This window comes from Lepisma saccharinum, chromosome 22, assembly GCF_977018435.1.
Source record: "Lepisma saccharinum chromosome 22, izLepSacc3.1, whole genome shotgun sequence".
Classification (NCBI taxonomy): domain Eukaryota; kingdom Metazoa; phylum Arthropoda; class Insecta; order Zygentoma; family Lepismatidae; genus Lepisma; species Lepisma saccharinum.
Window position 1 is genome coordinate 49,333,214 of NC_139250.1, and position 24,034 is coordinate 49,357,247.

General features: G+C 35.7%; 1 protein-coding gene across 1 annotated transcript in view; it reads right to left on the bottom strand.

Moving 5' to 3' along the window:
* The window catches only part of LOC146004755 (uncharacterized), a 393,261-nt gene that overhangs the window by 44,139 nt on the left and 325,088 nt on the right, over positions 1-24,034 (bottom strand). Inside the window, exons 12-13 of the mRNA XM_083143730.1 lie at positions 16,237-16,364; positions 7,304-7,574 (exon numbers count right to left, since the gene is read on the bottom strand). Coding sequence (XP_082999856.1) covers positions 7,304-7,574; positions 16,237-16,364 — 399 coding nt within the window. The remainder of the gene's footprint in view (positions 1-7,303; positions 7,575-16,236; positions 16,365-24,034) is intronic.

Sequence of the window (24,034 nt, forward strand, 5' to 3'; positions counted from 1 at the left end):
GGGTATTATGCACCCGTAACGCTATACGGGGCCCAACTCCTTATCATAACAAAAATAAAAGCGTGTGTGAAAACTAAAATATTCTTACCTGGGTTCAAAGCTGAGCCTGTAAGGGACAGTCCTGCACAAAAAAGAACAAAATACAGGACAACACACACACAGTCCTACGAAGATTATACTAACAGTAGGTCCAGTCACCAGAGCCTCGTTAGTCTGTAAAATGCAGTTCAGGGTGTACTACATGGAAGTGAGGTTGGTTTAGATTTTAAATAGATATAAAAACAAATTGTTAATCAGGAGGAATAAAAAGTTATATTTACAGCTATCATACTGAGCTAAACACACTACAAGGGTGTAAGGGATGACCTTCCACGAAGTACACCCAATTGTTGCTTCAACGTAGTACACCCTGGACTTCAGTTTGCAGACGAACGAGGGTCTGGCGACTGGCCCCATGGCCAGTATAATTTTCTGTGTTGTCCTGTGTTTGGTCCTTGTGGGTGCTTAGTGCCTCTTTACAGTCTCAGCTTTTAACCGAATTCAGAATATTTTAATATTTTAGTTACAACACGACGTTACAGATATGTTATTTTAGTTCTGGTAAGGGGCTGGAATCCGTATAAAGTGACAGGTGCAAAATAGCCTAAGTGCTGAAGCACCAAAAATTTTGAATTGAAATTGAAATTCAAACACACTACATGCAACATTACATGTAGTACTGAAGAGAATGTTTCACTTGTAGTTCCTCAACTGTAATAACACATTAGGCGTACTGAAAGTGTTCAGTAGGAAATCATTGATTTTGAGTAGATTTCCGAGAGACACAGTAGAGTACTATAATTGATAACAGTAGATTCTATCTACTGTAAACAGTAGAAATTACGTAGGTTTATAACGACGATGAGAATGAAACAGAGGTTAAAACAATGATAATGAAATGCAGAAGCGACTTGGAGCAAACAGGAACGTAGAATGTCTGGCAGCGAGACGCAAGAGTTGATCAAGCGATTGTAGCGTCAAATTTAGCTTATATATTGATATTTCTACATGACCTCAACATACAAGTTACATACAATGAGAGAATTGAATTGAGTTTACGTCTCACGTGATATGAGTCGAAACTATTGTTGCACATTGAACTGTGAAGTGGATGAATATTAAACGCGATTAATTAGTGAATGGTGATATGGTGAGATTTTGTAACGAGATGTGCCGAATGGATGACAGTATAATAAATTATAGACACATTGATTTGAGTTAATATATTTGAACAATCTTATAACGTGCGATTTTGCAAGACATTTTATTACTTGAATCTACATCACTTCATTGCAAATTCTACAAGGCATTTTATGGGATGTAAAATTCTGTGTTCGATTCCCCGTTCGGTTATCCCTGCAATTTTTATTCTTTATTAAACCGAAAAATTATTTATTGCATATTACGTATTACGAAAATTCGTATATTAATTTATTTGCAAAATGTAGAGAAATACTGTTTTTCATGCTTTCACAAGAATACAACTATGAATGGTGAACAAAAAATAATGTGAAAAAAAACTATTCAGAAAATGATGTCAATAGTATTTATTTGTTTTGCTTCTTGATATTTTTCCCTAAAATAAAAATGTATAACTCTCACTATACATGACATTTCGTCGAATATAACACGTGGATAATTTTTATGCAAATATTTGTAAAATGATGAGAAATTCAAAAACAAATTCTGAATTTTTTTTTCAAAAATAACATTGAAAAATCATTACAAAGAGGTGTTATTTTTTAAAAAAATAGATAACATTTTTATTTCTTTAAATCATTAATTAAATACAATACGTAGTTGCTCTATATAATAATAATAGGGGTAATCGAACAAAAGTCAAACCGATAATCTTCGGCGTGTGATACTGATAGCATATCACCGAACCACATTACGATCTTTAAAAAAATTAAGTTTCTTTCTCGGAAATTACTAGCTAGTGCACGCTAGAACCTTGACATGCAAATATCTACCCTACCACTAAAACAAGCCACGTCACATCCTCAATTTTCGAAGCTGTAGACTCTCCATGTAAACCAATTGCGTCGTAAATAGAGTAGATTTTGCTTAAATGTCTTGTGACATTCATACCACCTACTACAAAGGAGCGTTTGGGTGTGTTGTTTATAAAGAGGCGGGTGGGAATGATATTATTCACATTGAACAAATTGGTCTTAACTCATAATCATGCCGTTTGAAGGAACGAATTCGTTGGGTAGTGGTTATCGCACTGGGTTGTCACTCTAATGGTCGTAGGTTCAATTCCCCACGGTGGCAAAAAAATTTAGTAAGGTTATTCGTTCCCATTGTTACTATTTGAATTAGTCTTCTTTGAAATTAACAACGAAAGATTATACAATTAACTCTCTCTCTTTCAAAATGGTAATATGAGAACAGGTTTCTTATTATAAGAATTGTTAATTTTAGTATTCTCAACGCATCTAAAATCGAAAATACTAGATCGACGTTATTTTCCTACTGAATTCTAAGTCCACTATATGCACAGATAGGCTCATCGGGCCTGGACCTACAGTTTAAAGTAATATACGAACCACCATGAGTCTCCACTTGTTATCCTGCACTGAACTTAAACAAACGGCTCCCCGCTCCCATTTCTAAAACAAATTTACATTAAATATGGTATTTATAAGATAATCATTATTGATATAATTGTTTTTGATTGTTGCAAAAAGTGATGTTAAAACTAACTACTGACCTCAATAATGCAATTTGTGTATTTCCTTTCAGCTGTGGGTTCTTCTTTCCGCGAAAAATAACGAAATTACCTAATCAATAACTCAACAAATAAAAATGCATTTCCAAATTAATTAATGAAAACTGTTATTACACCCGAACCACTATTTTATCGTAGATGTAAATGAAATGTCATCTCACGTAGTGAAAACAATGCGAAAATTGTTCTAATGAGCGATATATGATTGTCGAACACATACATGAATACATATATTAAGTTCGTGAATTATAATTGGGACAATTTAATACTAATTTGAAACGATTAAAGGCAATTAAAGCGACAAAGTAATCTTTTGTGCAATCTTTCTGCTGATTCGCGTTATTGAAACAATTTTAACCAATGGGGACGTTATCTCATGATTGAAAATACTGCATTGGTTGAACTTCCTATGGACAAGACCATGATTCACGCCTCCTGCTCCTCTGAATCGAACTTCGCTCTGATTGGAGGATCGTATATTTCACAACACATCCTTGTTTCAGAGCTACCAACATAATTTCGTAAGACGTTGGACTTAGAAAAATTCAATGGGACAGATTTTTCTAACGTGACTGTACATCGAATTGCTCGAAATGTAGAATATCGGATTATGAACGTACAATTCATTCTTGTTTCATATTTCGTCGGATGAGAACCAGAAAAAAGTAACTGAAAACATTCAGTTTTCAGTTTTCTTTACATACACTGCTCTCAAGAGCTCTTTTTGGGAGAGAAAACGACATATGGGAACTTTCTAATACTTAACAAGAATATTTACTCACGTATCTCAAATTCACTGACTCCATTTCAAGAGTTAGGCATGTTCCTAAGAATAAGCGTAGCCTCCTGTAAATTTTATAAATTGGAGTTACGTCTCTCTGTTTGCAAGACAATGATAGTTTGATCACTGTTATGTTAATAATATCATTTCAAGTGATATCCCCTGTACATATGACAGCTTATGGTAAAGGCTTAATCCCATGTCGCCGATTCACCTGTCGCCGAATGCCCATGAGACAAATATTTTGAAGGAAGTACATTTTCCATACCCTTGAAAATTTCAGGGACTGAGAAAAATATAGCCCCCCCCCCATCTCGTAGCCAAGTGCTTTGTCAGCTTAAGTGGCGGAGTTGCTAGCAGAACGCACTACGCCGGCAGGGGTCCCGGGTTCCAATCCCCGTTAGGACATGATATTTGTGTTTGTCGGGGGATACTACAGCATAGGGGTATTCCATTAAAAAAGTAAGTGATTAGTGCTCTCGCCTATGGTGCAGGCGTTCCCTGGTTTGATTCCCGGTGGGTGCTTCCAAAATTTCGGCGTTGACCTAGCGTCGTGAGGACAATTGGGAAGCTACTTGAAAAGGAAGAATTAGCGAACTCCGGTCATGAAAGCGAGAAAAACAGTGGCGATGGGATCCAACTGTAATACCATCGGAAAACGAAAGAAAGGTTAAAAAATGTAAAAAAAGGGGGCGAATAAAAGTAATGTGTTTTGACTCTAGCTGAAGGGAAACGGACCGATAATAGGTTTAGCATTGATTTGAAGGATCAGAAAAGATGATTTTTCTTCAACTTCCGAACCTGGTCAACACATTCTTTGTTTGACCAAATACTTTATGTTGGATTATGACAACAGTTTGGGTATTTTTCCATCCAAGTTGATGAAAGTTCCTATTGCGTTTTTTCAGGAATATAATAAAATTGCTTAGAGTGAATCATCATCATAATAATGAATACGTTATTCAAATTAGTTTCAAACTAATTGCAGAATTTTTACATCTACCATGCCTAGATCGCGAGGAAAGTTAGTGCTTTGAAATTAATCTCATGTCTGAATTATATATTATTAATGCCAAATAGAAGGGAAGAAATAAATACTTTGTGCAAATGGAAACATTCGTGGAATTCTACACTGAATTAATAATTTGGAACATTTTCAAATAAATTTTTTCAACTTCATTGCTAAATTCCATACTCAAGGAATCTTAATGAAATACTTACAAAGAAAATAACATTCGAAAGCTTTGGATTTGATCCCGTGAACCTTCATTCCTTAGAAGAAAGAAAATTCTGACGCCAGTAGTCTAAAAAATGGTCTACAACATTACTAACAGAAGACGTCTTGAAACACATTGGTGACTGCTCAAGCTGCTTTGTTTCTATTTGACGAACACATTTTCCCTGGAAAATTGCGCATTGCGAATTGTTATATTCATTATGCGTAAACCCTTTGTGTTGAAACTTGACAGCAATTTCCACCAGGTGAAAAAGAAACAAGTGCTGTGTTTCCAACCTTACAACAGTTTCTCTGATTCCAATTTTAACATGTCGAATCGCAGGTATTCTTTAACATTTTTCGTCATACTTACGTTTTCCGTTTTCTTCTCTATTAATATGTTAGGTGAATCAAGTTTCTGACTTCATGTTATGAACAAAAATTGTAATCTTTCAACACAGTGTTTGTGGCCTAGTAGAAGGGCCTGTAGAACAGTTGTCTTTTCTCTGCGGGTGCTCAATCAAGAGCCGTGTTGCCAAATTTAAGATTTCTGGACTTAGAAATCTTTCAGGGCGGTCAGATAACATTTAGAGAAGTGTACATATTCATTGACTAAGGATGTGAATCATAAGTAGTATTTTAGTAAGCAGTTCCTTCTAATTCAGTTACCAAACCAATGCCTTTACCTTTTCTTCAACACCTTCAGCATTGCTCTTCTTGCATCAACTCCATCCAACATACTTTCATTTCCTGCCTCGTCTATCCATTTCACATGCTACATTCGTCGTCACATTTTAAAAGCTTCTAGTCGCTCTTCTTCATTTCTTCACATAGTGCTCACGCTCTGCACTATATAACACAACATTCTACAAACACACACAGGCGCGCGCGAAGATCTACACTTCTTATTTTATTAAAGAATTATTTTGCCACTCCTATTCTCAACTTTTCTTCCTGACTGCAGCTCATGTCAATGCTTTCGATTCATCCTGGCTAAATTTTTTCATTACTTTGGTTTAGAATTATCATATTAATTTCCCTTTGTTTCTTCCAAATAACCATATCCTCCCTCTGTGTTCTGCTAGTAAACCAAAGCCATCAGCAAATCTTTTACAATTGATTCATTATCTTCCTATTATCCTCCTTCCCCCATGCCGTATTCTTGGAGAGTTGTTCTTATTCTTTTTTACTAATTATTCTAAGTAGATGTTGAATATTGTGGGTGATTTGACAGATTCGTTGTCCCCCAATTTCACTTCCATTCGTCATTTCTTCTCCTATTCTCAGTTTATCTCTTGTTTCATGTACAGATTGCTTTCAAATCTACACGAATCCTTTCATTTTCTCTGTAAGTTTCCTTCAATTCAGTCTATCCTGTGCTCTCTCCAGATCCACAAAAACTATATATACGTCTTTCCACTAGCTAAGAGGATTCCCCTTTCGACGAAAAATTTACTTAGGTGGGAAATCTGATATATTGCGCCTCTGGTTTATTCGGGGAAGCGGGATTTGGTAAAACGGGAAGACAAGGAGTTAAGAGAATGTAAAGAATTGTGTTGAAAAGACGTTAAACGTGCTAAGCATGAAATATATTAGTTTTTCAAATATTATTCAATATTTATTACAGCAATTTTCTTTGATATGATATCTACTTTTAATCATATAATTATGCAATAAACCTGCGTGAATAATTAAAATCATGACAAATTTGATTGATTTAATTAAAAGTTTAGGGTGCGTCGGCACTTTACACCATTTTGCATCCTTCAGGTGAAAAACTCTACGGGAAAATATCAGAAAGTTTAGTAAATTTTGTGGATGCATTAATACTCTAGTTATTCCTTGATAACATCAGTGGTATCTTAATTGTTAGTTCTGTCCAGTGTATTCGCATATTGATAGATCATTAGGAGATGATTAATTTTCGTTTCAAGGAGCTATTTTATTATTGTAGAACGGTAAGTAGTGACTATCATTTCATACTGATTGATTGAATGATTTAGTTTATTTTACTTCGCGTTTTTGCCTCTTGGCTAATTTGCGAAGATGGGGATGAGTGATGAAATGATGAAATTGATGAATGGACATTCACAAGCAACCAAGCCCGAAAGGAATTCTAACCCGGGTCCCCCGCAGCGCAATCATTTGTATAACACCTTTATGCTAATGCCAAACGTCATGCATGTTATTTTACAATTAACTTTACTTATCCTGTATGACTTGGTATTTCACACTTTATTCGGCGACGAGCATGAATGGTAAACAGTAGGAACAGGTGACAGAGCATACTCGTAATATAAATTATTAATGTATTAACAATACAACAAAACATAAACCTCTCTTGCACCAATATTTAATTAAAAAGAAAGTACTTCTATGCAGACTTCAGAATATCACATGAAATTTGGTTCACCTTTCTTTATTCCATTCGATTTAAAATTTATGGTCTTGCAAAAATGTCGGAACAATCTGGTAAATAATTAAAATTGTAAAGGTAAGCAATTGTAATAAAACTACAGGTTAATATACTCACTAGGTATAAAAATTCCAACGCAACCGCACTCCCTCTGAGATATCTCCTCCAAGCATTCCATGTGGCAGTTGCTCTGTGTGTAAGACATGAAATAGGAGAGCCTGACTTCATCTGGGAACACGCAGCCCCTCTCCTTGGGAGAGTAGCTTTTCAGGAGAGGGTGAGTGGACACTAGAGAGAGTGAGACAGCTATTCTCAGAGAATGATTCTCTGCCAACTGGATTGCATCATCTAGCACGTTTGGTAATTCTACAGGATTGTGTACAACTACCTGTAAATAAAGTACAAATAAGTATACAAAAGATGATAAATATTTCATAACTTCAAGTTGTTCATTGAAGAACTTCTATGAAACAAACTAGTTAATATAAAGGACATACAAGTTGTGCCACTGGAAGTTTTGTTGCTTCGAAGAATTTCCAGTAATAATTATTAGTTATTTTTGTATAAATAATTTTCTCCCACAGACGATTGTGCTAGACAATCAGAATGATACCCTTTGCAAGAAAGTACAGATCTTCAACTTCAGATCAAATCATAATTTTCAATTTGGCAATTTTCTAGATATCAACAATTAACATTAGATCAATCTTTGTTTCTCAGCAACAAGCAGATTGGCTGATTTTAGTTACCTTTTTTCATTTCAGTCCATGAAACATATGATGCTTTTTAAATATATCAATATTTTACAGATAAACTCGTGCTTTGCGTCCTGATATCCACAAGCAAAGTGGTCTAAAAATAACGCCATGGTTAAAGTGAAGAATTTCTTGAGAGGTGATCATTAAATTGAGGATTTGTTATTATATATTTCTTATTTTATATAAATCGGACATTTTATTTAGCAGCAAACTAATACAATGTGAAAACATCTTGTCTAAACTAATATTACCTATTCGCAACGATATCTTGCACCAAACTTCATGTTTCAAAATATAAGTTTGTTTCTCGCGGTCTATAATACACATGATGGTCTTTAATCCGGGAGATCGCGCGCGGTCAAAATGATCACCCTTGAACATTTAGGTATATTGGGATTATTTCATCGTATTTGAATATTAATTTTGTTATACCGCATGAGGCACCTAAAAGTACCACCTGAATTAGCGAAGAACCCAGAAGCAGTAGCGATGTGAGGTTTGCGGGAAACAATAATATCAAATGGGGCTCGTAAATCGGAGGTATGGTGTGGGTCGAAAAATATCGACAAATGGGGCATCTGGAGCAAAGTCATATTTTTTAAATGGAACGATATACAATAACATGCATAATATAAAAGAGCACAGGCAGAGAAGCACAACGCCGTTGGTCTCATGCATCTACTGCACATAGGAACGAAGATATGGCCATGTGAAAATATGTAAACAAACTAACAAGTGGCCCACTTGACCGTCAGTACCACGGCATGTACAATTATGAGATGTCGGAAGCCATTGGACAAGATGAAGACAGAACGTGTTAAAAGAAGAAAAAATACATTAGACATCGTCAGCACCATGTATTTGACAGTGTTACAGCATAATGAAAATGAACATGACAGTATGTCGAAGAACCACTGCGTTAGAAGCGAAAACCTGTAAGAGTTTGTGTTCAAAGTGGTGGCCGTCAGCTGCGATACAGGCAACGAGGCGCCCACGCAAAGATCGTTGCACAGAATGTAGCATCTCGTAGGGAATGTCCCTACAGGCCGCAGTAATGCGGTGTTGCATATCCTCTGGAGTTGTTGGCACATCCCGGTAGACAATGTCCTTCAGCTTTCCCCACAGGAAAAAGTCTAACGGTGACAAATCTGGGGAACGAGCCGGCCATTTGACAGGCCCTACACGTCCAATCCAACGATTTGGAAATGTATTTTCCACACATGCTGTAGCGCGTCTTGCACTGTGAGCTGGGCACCCGTCATGTTGGTACCACATGTCCCTCCTTGTCTGAAGTGGTATGTCCTCCAATAGTACAGGCAGTTCATGTTGTAAAAACTGTATGTATCGGTCAGCATTCAGTGTCCCTTGTATAAAAAAGGGCCAATGAGATGTTCACCCACTATACCACACCACACGTTCAGACTCCATGGGCGCTGGCGTTCCACTTGGCGAAGCCAGTGTGGATTTGTCACCGACCAATAGTGCATGTTCCTTAGGTTGACATTTCCATGATTGGTAAAAGTTGCCTCGTCAGTGAAGAGGATACGTGACAAATCGGGTGTGTCGTGTCGTAACATCCATGTGCAAAACCGAACACGGTCCACAAAATCGTTCCCGTGAAGTTGCTGATGGAGGGAGATATGATATGGGTGAAACTTGTGTGTGTGCAGAATGCGCAATACACTTCGCTGACTCATCCCAGCATCCCTGGCAATTTCACGGGAGCTAACGTGCGGATTCACAGCAACAGCGGCGAGAACATTTGTTGCACCTGCCTCACCTGTAGTTGGCTTGTTCCGCACACGTGCTCGTGGTGTTAAACTTCCGGTGTATCTTAATTTAATAAATAACTTACCAAACAGACGTCGAGATGGCTGTCGTCTGTACGGATATCTCTCTGCGTACACACGGTAGGCTTCTGAGGCATTCTTTCGACATTCCCCATAAATCAGGATCATGTCCGCTTTTTCTGTGTTTGTGAACACCATAATCTTCTCTCTTACCACTACGACTGCTTGCTATGAACAAACACGATCTCGTGGACCTGCTATCAAAACTTGCTCTGCGTAAAGGCAGTTCTGTCAGGTACCTGAGAAGTCTCACATGCCGTGGTACTGACGGTCAAGTGGGCCACTTGTTAGTTTGTTTACATATTTTCACATGGCCATATCTTCGTTCCTATGTTCAGTAGATGCATGAGACCAACGGCGTTGTGTTTCTCTGCGTGTGCTCTTTTATATTATGCATGTTATTGTATATCGTTCCATTTAAAAAATATGACTTTGCTCCAGATGCCCCATTTGTCGATATTTTTCGACCCACCCCATACCTCCGATTTACGAGCCCCATTTGATATTATTGTTTCCCGCAAACCTCACATCGCTACTGTTTCTGGTTTCTTCGCTATTTCAGGTGGTACTTTTAGGTGCCTCACGCGGTATTTTATTGTTTCCTTCTTTTATATATATATAATAAAATAAACACAACTGGTGAGAGAATTCAAACATTTATTTTGTTCTCTATTCTTGCAAGAATATAATAAGCAAAATAAACGCGATTTTACAAAAGTTTAATAGGTAATTGTTGTGGTTTATTTTTATTATTGTAAGAATGAAATGTAATTGTTAATTGTGAAATATTGCTATGCTTCTGTTTATGATTTTGTTGAAATATGGAAGTGTTCATTGAGGAAGCTGTAGGTCAAGCTGTTGACATTAAATCTATTAATTAATTTTAATTAGTGGTCTGTCTATGTTTGAAGTTGAAGTATGTATAAAACGCGTGCATATTAGTCTGTGTGCATACACGACAGCTTCCAATGTGGTGACGAGAAGGAAAATCTGGATAATTACATTTTTTTGTGCAAGTCTATCAAAATGGCTTATGTAGTACCTTTTGATAAATACGATCGTCAAAATGGATCATTTTCTGCATATTTAGAAAGATTTGCTAATTATTGTCTTATTCAGCACGTCGCACCAGAGGAAAGCGTTCCTAAATTGATTGCTGTAATTGTATCCCAACCATATGAGGTTATTTGAGATTTGTTTGCTCCAGCCCTGCCGGAAGTCAATACATATGAAGACATTTCATAAACGTTAATTTCTTGCTATAGTGCAGCCAGTAATTTGTTACTATAGTGCAGCCAGTAATATAATTGTGCAAACGTTGAAACTACGAAACTGTAAACTAGAAGGTGACGAACAGATTTAAGATTTCCTAAAAAGGCTAAGGGAAATTGGTGAGCAGTGCAGTTATGACAACCTTTTGCCAATTGCTTAATTTGATTCTTTAATTAGTGGTATTAGATCATAAGCAATTAGCACATAATTTCTAAAAATATAATGAAATTTCAAAAGGCATTCGAAATTGCTAAACAGATGGACAGAACGACATGACGGAATATTACAAGAAGGCTAATGTTAATCACATTTTTCATTATAGGCCAAGTACTTCTTACAAAAAGGAAGATGACAGATCACAAAACGACTTAAGTAAGTACAAGTGTAAATCAACGTTTCATCTGAGATAGGATGCATGATACTTAGAAAAGGCAATTTACAAGTGAAAATTCTGCTGGATTTCAAAATACGAGCTCGAACACAATGTGTCAAGGTTATTCATGTAATTTTAGCACTTAGTATTAAAAGCTGTTTAAACTTTTACATAAGTAATACCAATCTAGAACAGAATCCAAATATCGTAAAATATATAGACATGAAATAAAAGATTGCTATAAATTGTTGAATCAGAGAGATAGAAATGATGTCAATTTGAAGAAGCTTTATTCTACATACAAAACAATTGTGAAATATGAGCAGCAGTGAAACAGGATAATTCATCAGGAGAACACAGCGCTTGGGATAGCTGTCAACATCCATGGGAAAGAATGCATATTGACTTCTCATGCAGAAATAGTACTTACAACATAATAGTAGATGCGTATAGTAAATGGACAGATTGTCAGATAGTCTCTTCCACGTCTTTCAAGGAAGTGAAAGATTATTTAGTATAGAGTTTTACTGTATTCGGTTTTCCAAATCACATAGTTTGTGATAATAGACTACCATTTTCATGTAAAGAATTTGGAGGTTTTTGTGAAATGCACAAAATTATATTATACCACTCGCCGGCCTACTTCAGACAGCATTGGTCAATTGGAGAGGTGTGTCCAGACAATTATAACTAAATTAGATTTTGCAGTACGAGAGTCTATAAATAAGAACATGCATTTTGCTGTCATTCATTTGCTGCAAAAGGTCTTGCTGGCTGTGCGGAGCGAATATAGTACAACGACGAGAAGGGAGAATTCACACCAAAGGGACACGCAACACGCGGCATGCGACACGCGATATGAGACACGAGAGTTTCACACCGAAGAGAGACGCGACACACGACATGCGACACGCTGCATGCGACACTGGACACGAGAGTTTCATACCGAAGAGACACGCGACATTCGACACGAGCCACGAGAGTTTCACACCGAAAAGCAGGGTTGGCTTGTTTAAAACAAAAGTGTTTTAAAAAATGTAAAATTGGGAGAATTCTTAGCATAATAAATTTAAAGACCGATTTTCAGAAATACAAATTAACAGAGGATACAGCGAATTAGCAGCTGAATTGTTTTTTTTTTATATATTTTTCGAAGGTTAACTTGCCACACATAAAATACCTTTTTTTAACCTATTCAAATCAAAAATATTCACCAAATAACAAACAGGCCTTTTTATTACTTACAATAACTTCCAATTTATCGAGCATTATTTGAAGGTTGATCCATTATCTGAACTTCATTGTGCGTAATGTAAGTGACAATATTTTTCATCAAGAGCGATTTTGTAAAAAAAAATTCCACCAAATTACAATTCATTGCAATTGTTCCTAGTTTTCCATGTGCATTTTGGTGCACATACACAAACGTTTTCATGTATTCGTATGTTAAAATGTATATCTGAAATTGATCTAATTCATAATGAAAATGATCTAACACATTAGGTGAAGGAAACTGTTAAATCCTGACTTCTTCATTTGACGACTCCAGTAGAGATATTTGAAGAATCAAACTGAGTTCTTAATTTCTCATTCAAATATTCTATTCATTAATTCAAATCATCCTTTGAAGAATTTAACTACTACCTTAATTCTTAATTGGAATCCTCCGTTCGAAACTAAATTTCTTATTCAAAGACTTCTTCTGAAATCTTAATGTTTTGCAATCTCAGATCTTAAACCAATTTTCATAATTAATTTCTCATTATAAATAATTAACCGTTGATTGGCAGCTTTCAATCGTTCATAGAAAAACATTATAATCAGGACGAAAAATATATTGTCTAGGGCGAAATACTTTGGGTTCCGGCTACAGGACGCGCGCATATTCGAGTCTTCCGGGTGAAGCGTCAAAACTTTCTCCCTGAGTCTTTGAACTGTGTATGGAACCAGTGGCCACCTATCAAGAAATTGGGGAGTCTCGAATGAGTAACGAAAATACGTAACAGAAACGTAAAACATTTACGGGGAATTCGTCGTGCTGGCCACATGTCAGCCAGCAACTGGTTGGATGATCTCCCGCCTTGGTAGGTCTTGTGAGGCCAGCAGTTGGTAGGCCTCAGGGGCGTTGAGCCTTATTTAAGAATAAGTTCATAATTAAATTACTTCAGCTACTAGTTAGGTGGATTGATTTAAATTAGGTTGATTTTAATCACTCTTAATAAAAAAATTATAGAATAACGTATATAAGGATTTTGTATTTTGTATATATCAGAATCACTTTCAGTGAAAATTCAATAATCTTGTAATCATTTAATGGTGTTTATTAGGCTCTGAGAAAGGAAACAAAATGTATGTACTGATGGGGATGAAGCTCATACAAAAGGAAATGAAAGGTGTAAGCTGTAAACACACTTAAATTTATCTTGATAATTTTTATATGTAAAAATAGCAAACATTTTGTGCAGAAATATGTACAAGATACTCATCATTATCATTAAAATGTAAATAAGTATGACAGTATATATTTTACAATCTATCGTTTACAAAATACCAAAATTTAGCTACAAAGACTTTAAGAAAAATATTAAGTTACAATTGTAGAGTACATCCAGAATTATTTTATTTTACGGGAAGAAAAAATACTGAAATTATGTATTATAGTTTCATTAACACACTCAACAAACATTTCCATAATAGGTTCATATGTACAGTAAGAGAAACCGAAAATGTACATTTAACTAACTAACTAACTAACTAACTCTCTAGCCTTCTTAAACCCCAAGGTTCATGGCTGCAGCAACACAGGCCTTCCATCTTTCCCTATCTTGAGAAAGATCTATATACTCTTTTCCATCCCTACCGATTTCCTTTAGGTCCATCTCAACGTTGTCCCTCCATCTTCGTCTTGGCCTTCCTACAGGTCTCTTACCATCAGGTTTCCCAACAAGAATCCTGTATATTTACAAATATTTTTTTTTTCCTTTTAATGAAACATTTTCATAAAAATATTTTCTATAAAAAGCATATGCCAAAAACCATACCAGCAATTTTAAGTATTTCTTAAAAATAAGAAAAAAAATCGATTTAAATCAAATATATCTGATATAAATAAAAACAATCATCAAAAATATTTATTTAAATAAAGATCATGATTTTTATCCACCCTGGATATTAGTACAAATATTAAGTTTAAAATTATTTTGTTAAACGTAACAGTTGGTACCTCATTTATTTCTTGATAGATTTGGTTTATTTTACTTCGCTTTTCTGCCACGTTTGGCTAATTGCGAATATGACGATGAATGATGATATGATAAAATTGATGAAAGGATTCATCATGGGATGGAGGGAAATAATTCACTTGACCAGATCAGAATTGGAAACTAGGTCCTCTGGCATCGTAGCGCGCTGTCGTAATCACTCCACCACGGAGTTCGGGAGGTACCTCTTTTGTGTTTTGCAGCTTGTCAATGCAGCATTTTATGTTGACATATGCTGTATTTCAATTGATTTGTGTAATCAGAGTTGACAAAATTTGTCAGTCACACACGTTCCAAAGCATATGTCACACACGTCACTGAAAAACATGATTTTGTGAGAAGAATTAGAAAAACGTATAACAAAACAGACCCTACATGGAATTCAAGCTGTATTTTGTTTGGTACAATTTGACAAAAAATTGGGTCAGATACCAAGAGACACATTACGGAGTTTGCTTGTTAATGAATTCAAGACTTTTTCTTACTGCACAGAGGCGTCAAACATATCACACATGACTTCCAGGCATTAATCACGTTCCATGGGAAACAGATGAATATTCCATTGTCAGTAGGTATATCGTCTTTACTCCAAAGTAATTTATAAAAAGTAAGCAATTCTATTCACAGATATATGAATTAAAGCAAATTACTCTCAGATTTTTTTTACGTTACAATAATCACACACGTAACCATGGAATCGCCATAATCGGATTGTTACAAGAAATGGTTCATTGTAAAGAATTTTTTGCCATTAGTAGAAAAAACCATTAAATTTTTGGAAACATTTATGCTAGCAAAGATACTAAGGAAAGTGCCTCCGTATAAAGGAGGCCTATGTATTTCTAAATTATTTGTAAATGGTATTATAAGATTAAGTTAGAACCAATGTTCGAAGTACTTAGACTCGCAAGGCAAGAGTAGATTATTTACTACTAACATATATAAATTTGCATGTCAAGGAAAATCTAACTCCCGGAGAGAAATCGTAAATACTCTACTGATTGGGCATCTCCCAAAGCAATCAGTTTAATTCGCACAGTATTCTAGGGTATTTGTTTATTTATTTATATAGTAATTAATTAGAACTACAAATACCTTACATTTTAGATTCCCTTCACAGTGATTCCAATTACACACATTTCTTGTTCTCTCAAATCAGATGTTTCAACACTTGTTGCATACCAACGAAAGATCGTAAAACTACTTCTTTCTTCTTTTGATATTTCATATGTGAGAATCTACATTAAAATGGTGCATCTACATCAATTTTAACTGGGTGAACCATGAACGTTTCACTTCGAAACAAACACATAACTATCTAGCAAATGAAATGTATCCTTTTTTGTGTGCATACTAGTAGAAATATGAATAAATGGGTGGATCATAACATTTAAAATTCTCGAAACTTAAAAGTAAAAGATAAAGTTTTCAAAATATTCGACATTTTATTGAAACACAACACAATAGGTCACTAATAAAGGAAAATTAACCTAAAATTAACTTATTTACGAAACATGTAAACCACCTGTTAAATTACCTTAAACGAAGTTCTGCGAACCTTTAGTAGAGGCCACACCTTTTCGTTCGCCATTACATTGAAGATAAGGCCATCGTCATCGCCTTCCTTTGATGCTCTGGCTGGGTAAGTAGAAGGTAAATGCATTTCTGAAAAGAAAACTTTACTTACTCTAAAGGTATAGTCTCTCATAAAATTATATATACTTGTATATACAATGGAACTAGTAGCATGATTTTTTAGATTGCTTAACACTAGAACGGCAAAGGATCTGATACCCCTACAACAGTGGATAAGGGTCATTTTGAACCCTCATAAAAATGCATTTAAAATTCTAATTATTATAGAATGGGAACATATTTACAGTTTTATTATTTTCTGTGCTTTATGTATTATAATCAAAGTGTTTAGGTGGTTTGTGATACATTTTGATTACAAAAAATATAGGCCTATATGATAATCAGCAAACTGAACACTCCAGAATACCTAACATTTCAAAACGAGAAACTGCTACTTTACGCGACATGATCGAAGACGTCCTTCCCGCTACAAGAATACTACCTAAATAACAATGTGAAAACTTTGATAAGTGGGAGCATGCTAAATACAGGATGAGACGGGATCCGCATAATTATGCTGATATTGCACCTCGCATAAATGAAAATCTACAGTAGTCAAATGGACCCCTACCACTCTTCAAGGGGACAAAATTGAAAAACACCCGGAGTAGTTATTAAAGACTTCTCCCGACATTCTGGTGTTATATTGGAATGCAGCTGGTTCGTGAAATGGATTGAATTTCAGATATTGAAAGTAAAATTACCACCGTAGTAGTTGTATTTACTATAGGATGAGCATAAAAATCATACAAATGAAGAGCTCATATGATTAAACAGCCCGATTTTTCTACACTTAAAACTATGCCAAGATGCCCATATGCCCCAATCGGCCATGTGTGTACATATTTAAATCTAAAGAATTTTGAGCCCTAGTGTACAAATGAAGAATCATACAGTGTACAAATGAAGAGCTCATATGATTAAACAGCTACACTTAAAACAATGTCAAGATGTCTATATGAATCAATCGGCCATGTGTACATATTTAAATCTAAAGAATTTTGAGCCCTAGTGTACAAATGAAGAACCCCCCTCAGACAGATTTGGTCATGTGTGCAAAGGCTGAATCTCTCAGTTTGTTGTCCATAAGCTTGTCAAAATATGCCCCTCTTGTTATTGTTTTGGCTACACCTAAAACTAAGCCAAAATACTTATATCCTCATGCTCTAACAATTTATAGATCTAATTCAATATAGGATTATCTTGGACAAAGGCAGTTGCAAATTGAATTGTTACGTGCTTTTTTTCTAATCTTTGATCAGTTTCATTGCCCGGGGTAAGCAATTACTTAGCTCAGAAATTTATCAATTTTCCCGATCAAAACTATCTGACACACTAATGTATTGCATTATTGATATTTCTGTGCCTTTTCAGGGAAAATTCCCTTTGCATGATAGCATGTATGGACCTGCCATTGACTCCAATTCACGGGAAGAGCATAAAACTTCTATTAATATTTCTGTATAATAGAAGGAAATTCTTAGTATAAGAACATTACCCTTTTGCATGTTGTCATGTATGCCTGAATCCAATTCAGGTTTTGCCTTGCTCTGATAATATATACACGAGTGAGATATTGAGAATATTCATTGCACAGTTAAAATCCAATTTTGACTGTATTTAGCTGATATATAGCTTATAACTCCTGGGTTCTGATGCTCAGTAGAATGTGGACATAGTCCCATGGCTTATATGCTTAATAATCAAAGGCTTCTGGGTTTAAGACCTCTCCATGGAGAAGTGCTAGTATTGCTGCCTTGTAATCAAGAGGCCCCCAGGTCTGAAACCTGGTAAAATGTGTAGGCCTCCATGATGGCAAAGTGTTGGTATTATTGCCTTGTAATCAAGAGGCTCCGGGTTTGAGCCCTGGTAAAATGTGTGAGATTGAAATACATGTGGCAGAATAATATCCCCACACATGAGATTTTGAGAATATTCACTGCTAGCTGATATACAGCTGAGGTTTGAAACCAGGTAAAGTGTGTTATACAACAGCATAATAGAGCAAAATTATTTTATATTGGGGATCACCAGAGCCTAGTTACTGCTGTTGTTTGGGTATAAAACACCAGCTCAGCCACTAACTGCTGTTATAATTGTTTTGGCATATTATCCATACTTCTGTTTTTTGGGCCAAGAAATTTTATATAAATAAACAATAAAAATGCCAAAATTGAAATATTGCAATCAATGCAATAAAAATATATCTAGTTCTAATTGGGCCAGGCACCGGCATATTTGTGACCCTAAGAAATGCAGAAAGCCTACAAAAATATGTCCGAGATGCCATAAAATATTAAGCAAGGCATATTACAAAAGGCATAAGTGTACTTGTTATGTACAGTCATCAATATTGCCCTCACAGCCATCTACATCTGGTCAGAAAAGGAAGCATGAAACACCTGTTAATGCTAGACCGGCAAAGCAGCCACGCTATGAACCCATTCATAGCAGTTTTAATGGCCAATTAAGGGATCACTGTTTTAAATCAGAGCCAAGATGTGACATTAAGAATTTTTTGAACAGTATAAATCCTGATGTACAGGCAATTCTAAATGCACAAAATGGCTCTTATAAGCTGTCCCTCAAATTGTTTACACAATATAAGAAGCCAAATGGCACAAAATTTACACAGCCCCACATAACAGAAACTGTACCTATATATTCAAATGCAAATTTAGACAAAATAATAAGCAGTTTGATAGAGCAATTAAATATTAAACACTCTGAATTTGCAGCAACAGAGTCAGGATGGAGCCTATGCGGATCTCCACACAAGCTCTATGTTAATATTTCTGAATTCAGCCCATTACAAGGTTCTACATATCTGCCATTACCTGCCAATATTAAAAACAAAAAAGCTGTGGTTAACATAGAAAATAATGATGAGAAATGCTTTCTGTGGTGTATTTTAGCTGCTTTGTATCCAGTTTTAAGAAATCCTCAGAGAATAACTTATTATAAACAACATGAACATGATTTTGATGATGCCATGGAGGGCTTAGAATATCCAATGTCTGTTCAGAATATTGATAAATTTGAAAAAAAGGCCAGGGATATCAATGGTAAACAATTATCTATTAATGTATTTATTTGTTCCACTGGTCTTGGCAATTGCTTGATAGCACCTCTCAGAATCAGTACACTTGATGATGATTCTGCTGTTCCGATTGATCTGCTCTTAATTGAAGGGGATGACACATATCATTACACTCGGATACACAGTCTTGAAGCTTTAGTCAGAAAACAACTAGACAAATCTAATACAATATTTAAGTTGTGTAGAAGATGTTTAACTGCATTTGATGGTCAAAAAATGGTAAATGGGGTTCGTGAACAGAATGCAGAAATTGCTAAAAACAAGTTAATTGAACATTTAAAATACTGTGGCAACCATAAACCTGTTCATATGCTTATGCCTAATCCAAGTGAAAATGCCAAATTCAAAAAATTTGAAGCCTTGTTGGAACACCCAGCATATATAGTCTGTGATTTTGAATCTAACCTCAAATCCCTTGCATTATGCAGCCCAGATCCTGATGAATCTTCAATTACATCATACCAGCTACATAAACCTTCTAGTTTTTATTATGTTGTTGTACAGGATGGTGTTGTTAGTGAAGAATATTTATACATGGGACCAGATGCCATCAAAGAATTTGCACATAGAATAGAAAATGAATGCCATAACATAGCATCTAATACCTTATTAAAATCAAAACCTATGTTGCCTTTAACAGAGAAACAGATTGAAGATTTCAACAATCCAGAAAAATGCCCGGTATGTGATTCTGAATTTTCAGATACAAATATCAAGGTGAAACACCATTCTCATACAGATTGTAAATTCTTAATGGCCTTTTATAACACCATTAAGCCTTGTTTCCATCATTATGAAAAACTAAATATGCTGACCAAGGCAGTAATTTATTTTATTAAAAACATAAACTAACGTAACGTTTCAACCTTCTAGCAAGGTCTTCTTCAGACTCTGTATCAAGTACAAAAGTAACCAGATACAACAAAAGGGCAATATATATACACAAACATTACTCCCTCCAGACTATTTAGAAAGTTGTTTGGAACTTTCTAGCAGATGACTTTCACTTCCCAACTTTACTTTCACCTAAAAGGCTAAACACAATTACTTCCATAGAATGTGGTTGGACTTTTTAATCTCACGCTCTTTTACCTTCATTTTTCTTCCTTCTCCTCTCCTCTTTTTCTCTTGTCCTTTCCACTCTTTCCAACATCTTCTTCCATTCTTTGTTTAACTTCAGTCCCCCATTCCAGTTCATAGTGTCTTCTTCACCTTTCTTCTCTATTTCCTTAGCTTCCTTCCATTTTCTAACTAGCATTCTCTTCTCCCTTCCTATCTGCTTAGCCTCATCCCACTCTATGTCATGTCCTGTCTCTCTCGTGTGTTTAAATATTGCATTTCTCTCTCTCTTAAGTCGTACATCATCCCTATGTTGTTTCAACCTGTCTTTCAGCCTTTTTTTCGTTTCTCCTATGTACACACTCTGACATTCTTTACATTTTACTTCGTAGATAATCCCTTCCTCTTCTTCTTCTCTGTTTTCCTTTTTCTTGTTAGCATTCCTCGCTATTCCTAAGATGCTTCTCCCTCCCTTCCTGTAAGTCTTAATTCCCGCTTTCCTAAGCACTTTGCATATCTTTTCTGTGGTCTTCCCCATACTCCTTATTCCAAACCTTCTCTCCTCTTTTTCTTTCTCTTCCAATTCTCCCCTGCCCGTTTTCTTACTTTTTCTGTTTATGTCCAGTCTATCCTGCTTCTCATAGCCATTCTTTTCCAGCTGTTTCCATAGGCTATTTATTTTGCCTTCTTTTTCACATTCTTTCATGCATATTTTCTTGATTCTGTCCTCCATATTCTTTATAAAATTTATTTTTGTCGCCTCACTTACATCACTTCTTTTGTGGCAGAATACTCCTGCTGCACACTTCTTCTGATGCCAAGCGGTTTCAATTTCTTGTCCTCTTTTCCTTTTCATCAATATATCTAGATAGCTTAACTTGTCTTCTTCTTCTATTTCAAGTTCCAATAATATCCCTCTTTCTTCATCTTGAATTTCTTTGGCAAAAATGTCAAGCTGCCTCTTCGTTCCCTTCCATATGCCAAAACAGTCGTCCACATATCTGCAAAACAAAATCTTTTTGTCACCTCCCTTTTCTATCACTTTCTTTTCCCATTCATTCATAACCAATTCAGCCAATGCTGGGCTTAGACTGGAACCTATATTTAGTCCTTCACTCATTAACATTATTTTATCTCCCATTATACTGTAACCGTTATTCCAAATGGTTTCCAGCGCCTTCACTACCCTTTCACTATCCCATTCTCCTATAATTTCTTGTCCCATTCTCTTTTTAATAATGTCCAAAACGTGTCCCCTCTTGATGCTCGGGAACATACTTTTCACGTCTAAGCTAAACATTGTCGTCTTCATCTCATTTAACTTAAGTCCTTTTATGAGGTCTACTACTTGTTCACTGTTCTTAACTGCTCTGCTTTCTTGCTGTGTTACTAACACGTCAATAACTTTCTTTAATTTCTTTTCTAAGGGTTCCAAAGTATTGTTTCTGCAGTTCATTACTGGTCTTAACTTTATCTCCTCTTTGTGTATCTTTGGAAAGCCTTTCAAACTTGGTAGTCTTCCTGTCTCCTTTATGCATTTCTTGAAACCACTCCTCCTACAGTCTTTTATGATTCTTTCTTTTATAGTTTGTTCTTCACTTGTTCCACAAATCTCCTCATATCCATTTTCTTTTAGGTCTTCAAACTTCCTCTCGTACCATTCTCTTTCCATCACCACAATTGCTCCTCCTTTATCTGCCTGCTCTATCACCACATCATTTCTTGTTTTGATTTTCTTCATCCCTTCCCTTTCTTTTTGACTCAAATTATCTACTTTTCCTTGTTTTCCCATTTCTTTCTTCAGTATGGCTGCTGTTCTTCTTCTAATCTTGTCTCTTTCTGGTTCTTCTTTTATATGGAACACTGCTTCTTCAATGTCATATATAACTTCCTCATAATCTACATTTCTTTCTCTAACTTTGAAACCTCTGCCTAGTTTTAAAAAAGCTTCCTCTTCTTTTGTTAGGTCTACATTCCCTATCACCACAACTCTTCTTCTGGTATCCTCTTCTTCTTCCTCTTCTCCTCTTTCTTCTTTCCATCCTAGTCCCTCTCCTTTCCTCTTCAATTTTATTTTTATTTTCTCTCTAAATTTCTCCTGCCAGATTTTCATTTCATGAAATGTATATTCTCTCGTAAAAATGGTGAGACCATCTTCAATAGCTTTTTCAATTCTTGTCAGGTTCTCCTTTATTATCTTTATCTCCTTTCTTCTTGCCCTTATTTCATTCCATATCAGTTCTTTTTCCATTTTCTGAACCAATATCCTCCATCTCCTGGTGTTGCAAACCACTCCCTTCTTACTTATTTTTTAATCCTTTAGGCGCTGTGCCTCTCTCCAAACATTTTCTCAGAAACTTCTCTTGTTCGTCTTTGTGTATTTCTTTCCTCTTCAAGTCTTTCCAGTTGTTAATTTTCCTCATCAGCCTTGGAAAATGTCCAATTATAACACCATTAAGCCTTGTTTCCATGATTATGAAAAACTAAATATGCTGACCAAGGCAGTAATTTATTTTATTAAAAACATAAACTAACGTAACGTTTCAACCTTCTAGCAAGGTCTTCTTCAGACTCTGTATCAAGTACAAAAGTAAACAGATACAACAAAAGGGCAATATATATACACAAACATTACTCCCTCCAGACTATTTAGAAAGTTGTTTGGAACTTTCTAGCAGATGACTTTCACTTCCCAACTTTACTTTCACCTAAAAGGCTAAACACAATTACTTCCATAGAATGTGGTTGGACTTTTTAATCTCACGCTCTTTTACCTTCATTTTTCTTCCTTCTCCTCTCCTCTTTTTCTCTTGTCCTTTCCACTCTTTCCAACATCTTCTTCCATTCTTTGTTTAACTTCAGTCCCCCATTCCAGTTCATAGTGTCTTCTTCACCTTTCTTCTCTATTTCCTTAGCTTCCTTCCATTTTCTAACTAGCATTCTCTTCTCCCTTCCTATCTGCTTAGCCTCATCCCACTCTATGTCATGTCCTGTCTCTCTCGTGTGTTTAAATATTGCATTTCTCTCTCTCTTAAGTCGTACATCATCCCTATGTTGTTTCAACCTGTCTTTCAGCCTTTTTTTCGTTTCTCCTATGTACACACTCTGACATTCTTTACATTTTACTTCGTAGATAATCCCTTCCTCTTCTTCTTCTCTGTTTTCCTTTTTCTTGTTAGCATTCCTCGCTATTCCTAAGATGCTTCTCCCTCCCTTCCCGTAAGTCTTAATTCCCGCTTTCCTAAGCACTTTGCATATCTTTTCTGTGGTCTTCCCCATACTCCTTATTCCAAACCTTCTCTCCTCTTTTTCTTTCTCTTCCAATTCTCCCCTGCCCGTTTTCTTACTTTTTCTGTTTATGTCCAGTCTATCCTGCTTCTCATAGCCATTCTTTTCCAGCTGTTTCCATAGGCTATATATTTTGCCTTCTTTTTCACATTCTTTCATGCATATTTTCTTGATTCTGTCCTCCATATTCTTTATAAAATTTATTTTTGTCGCCTCACTTACATCACTTCTTTTGTGGTAGAATACTCCTGCT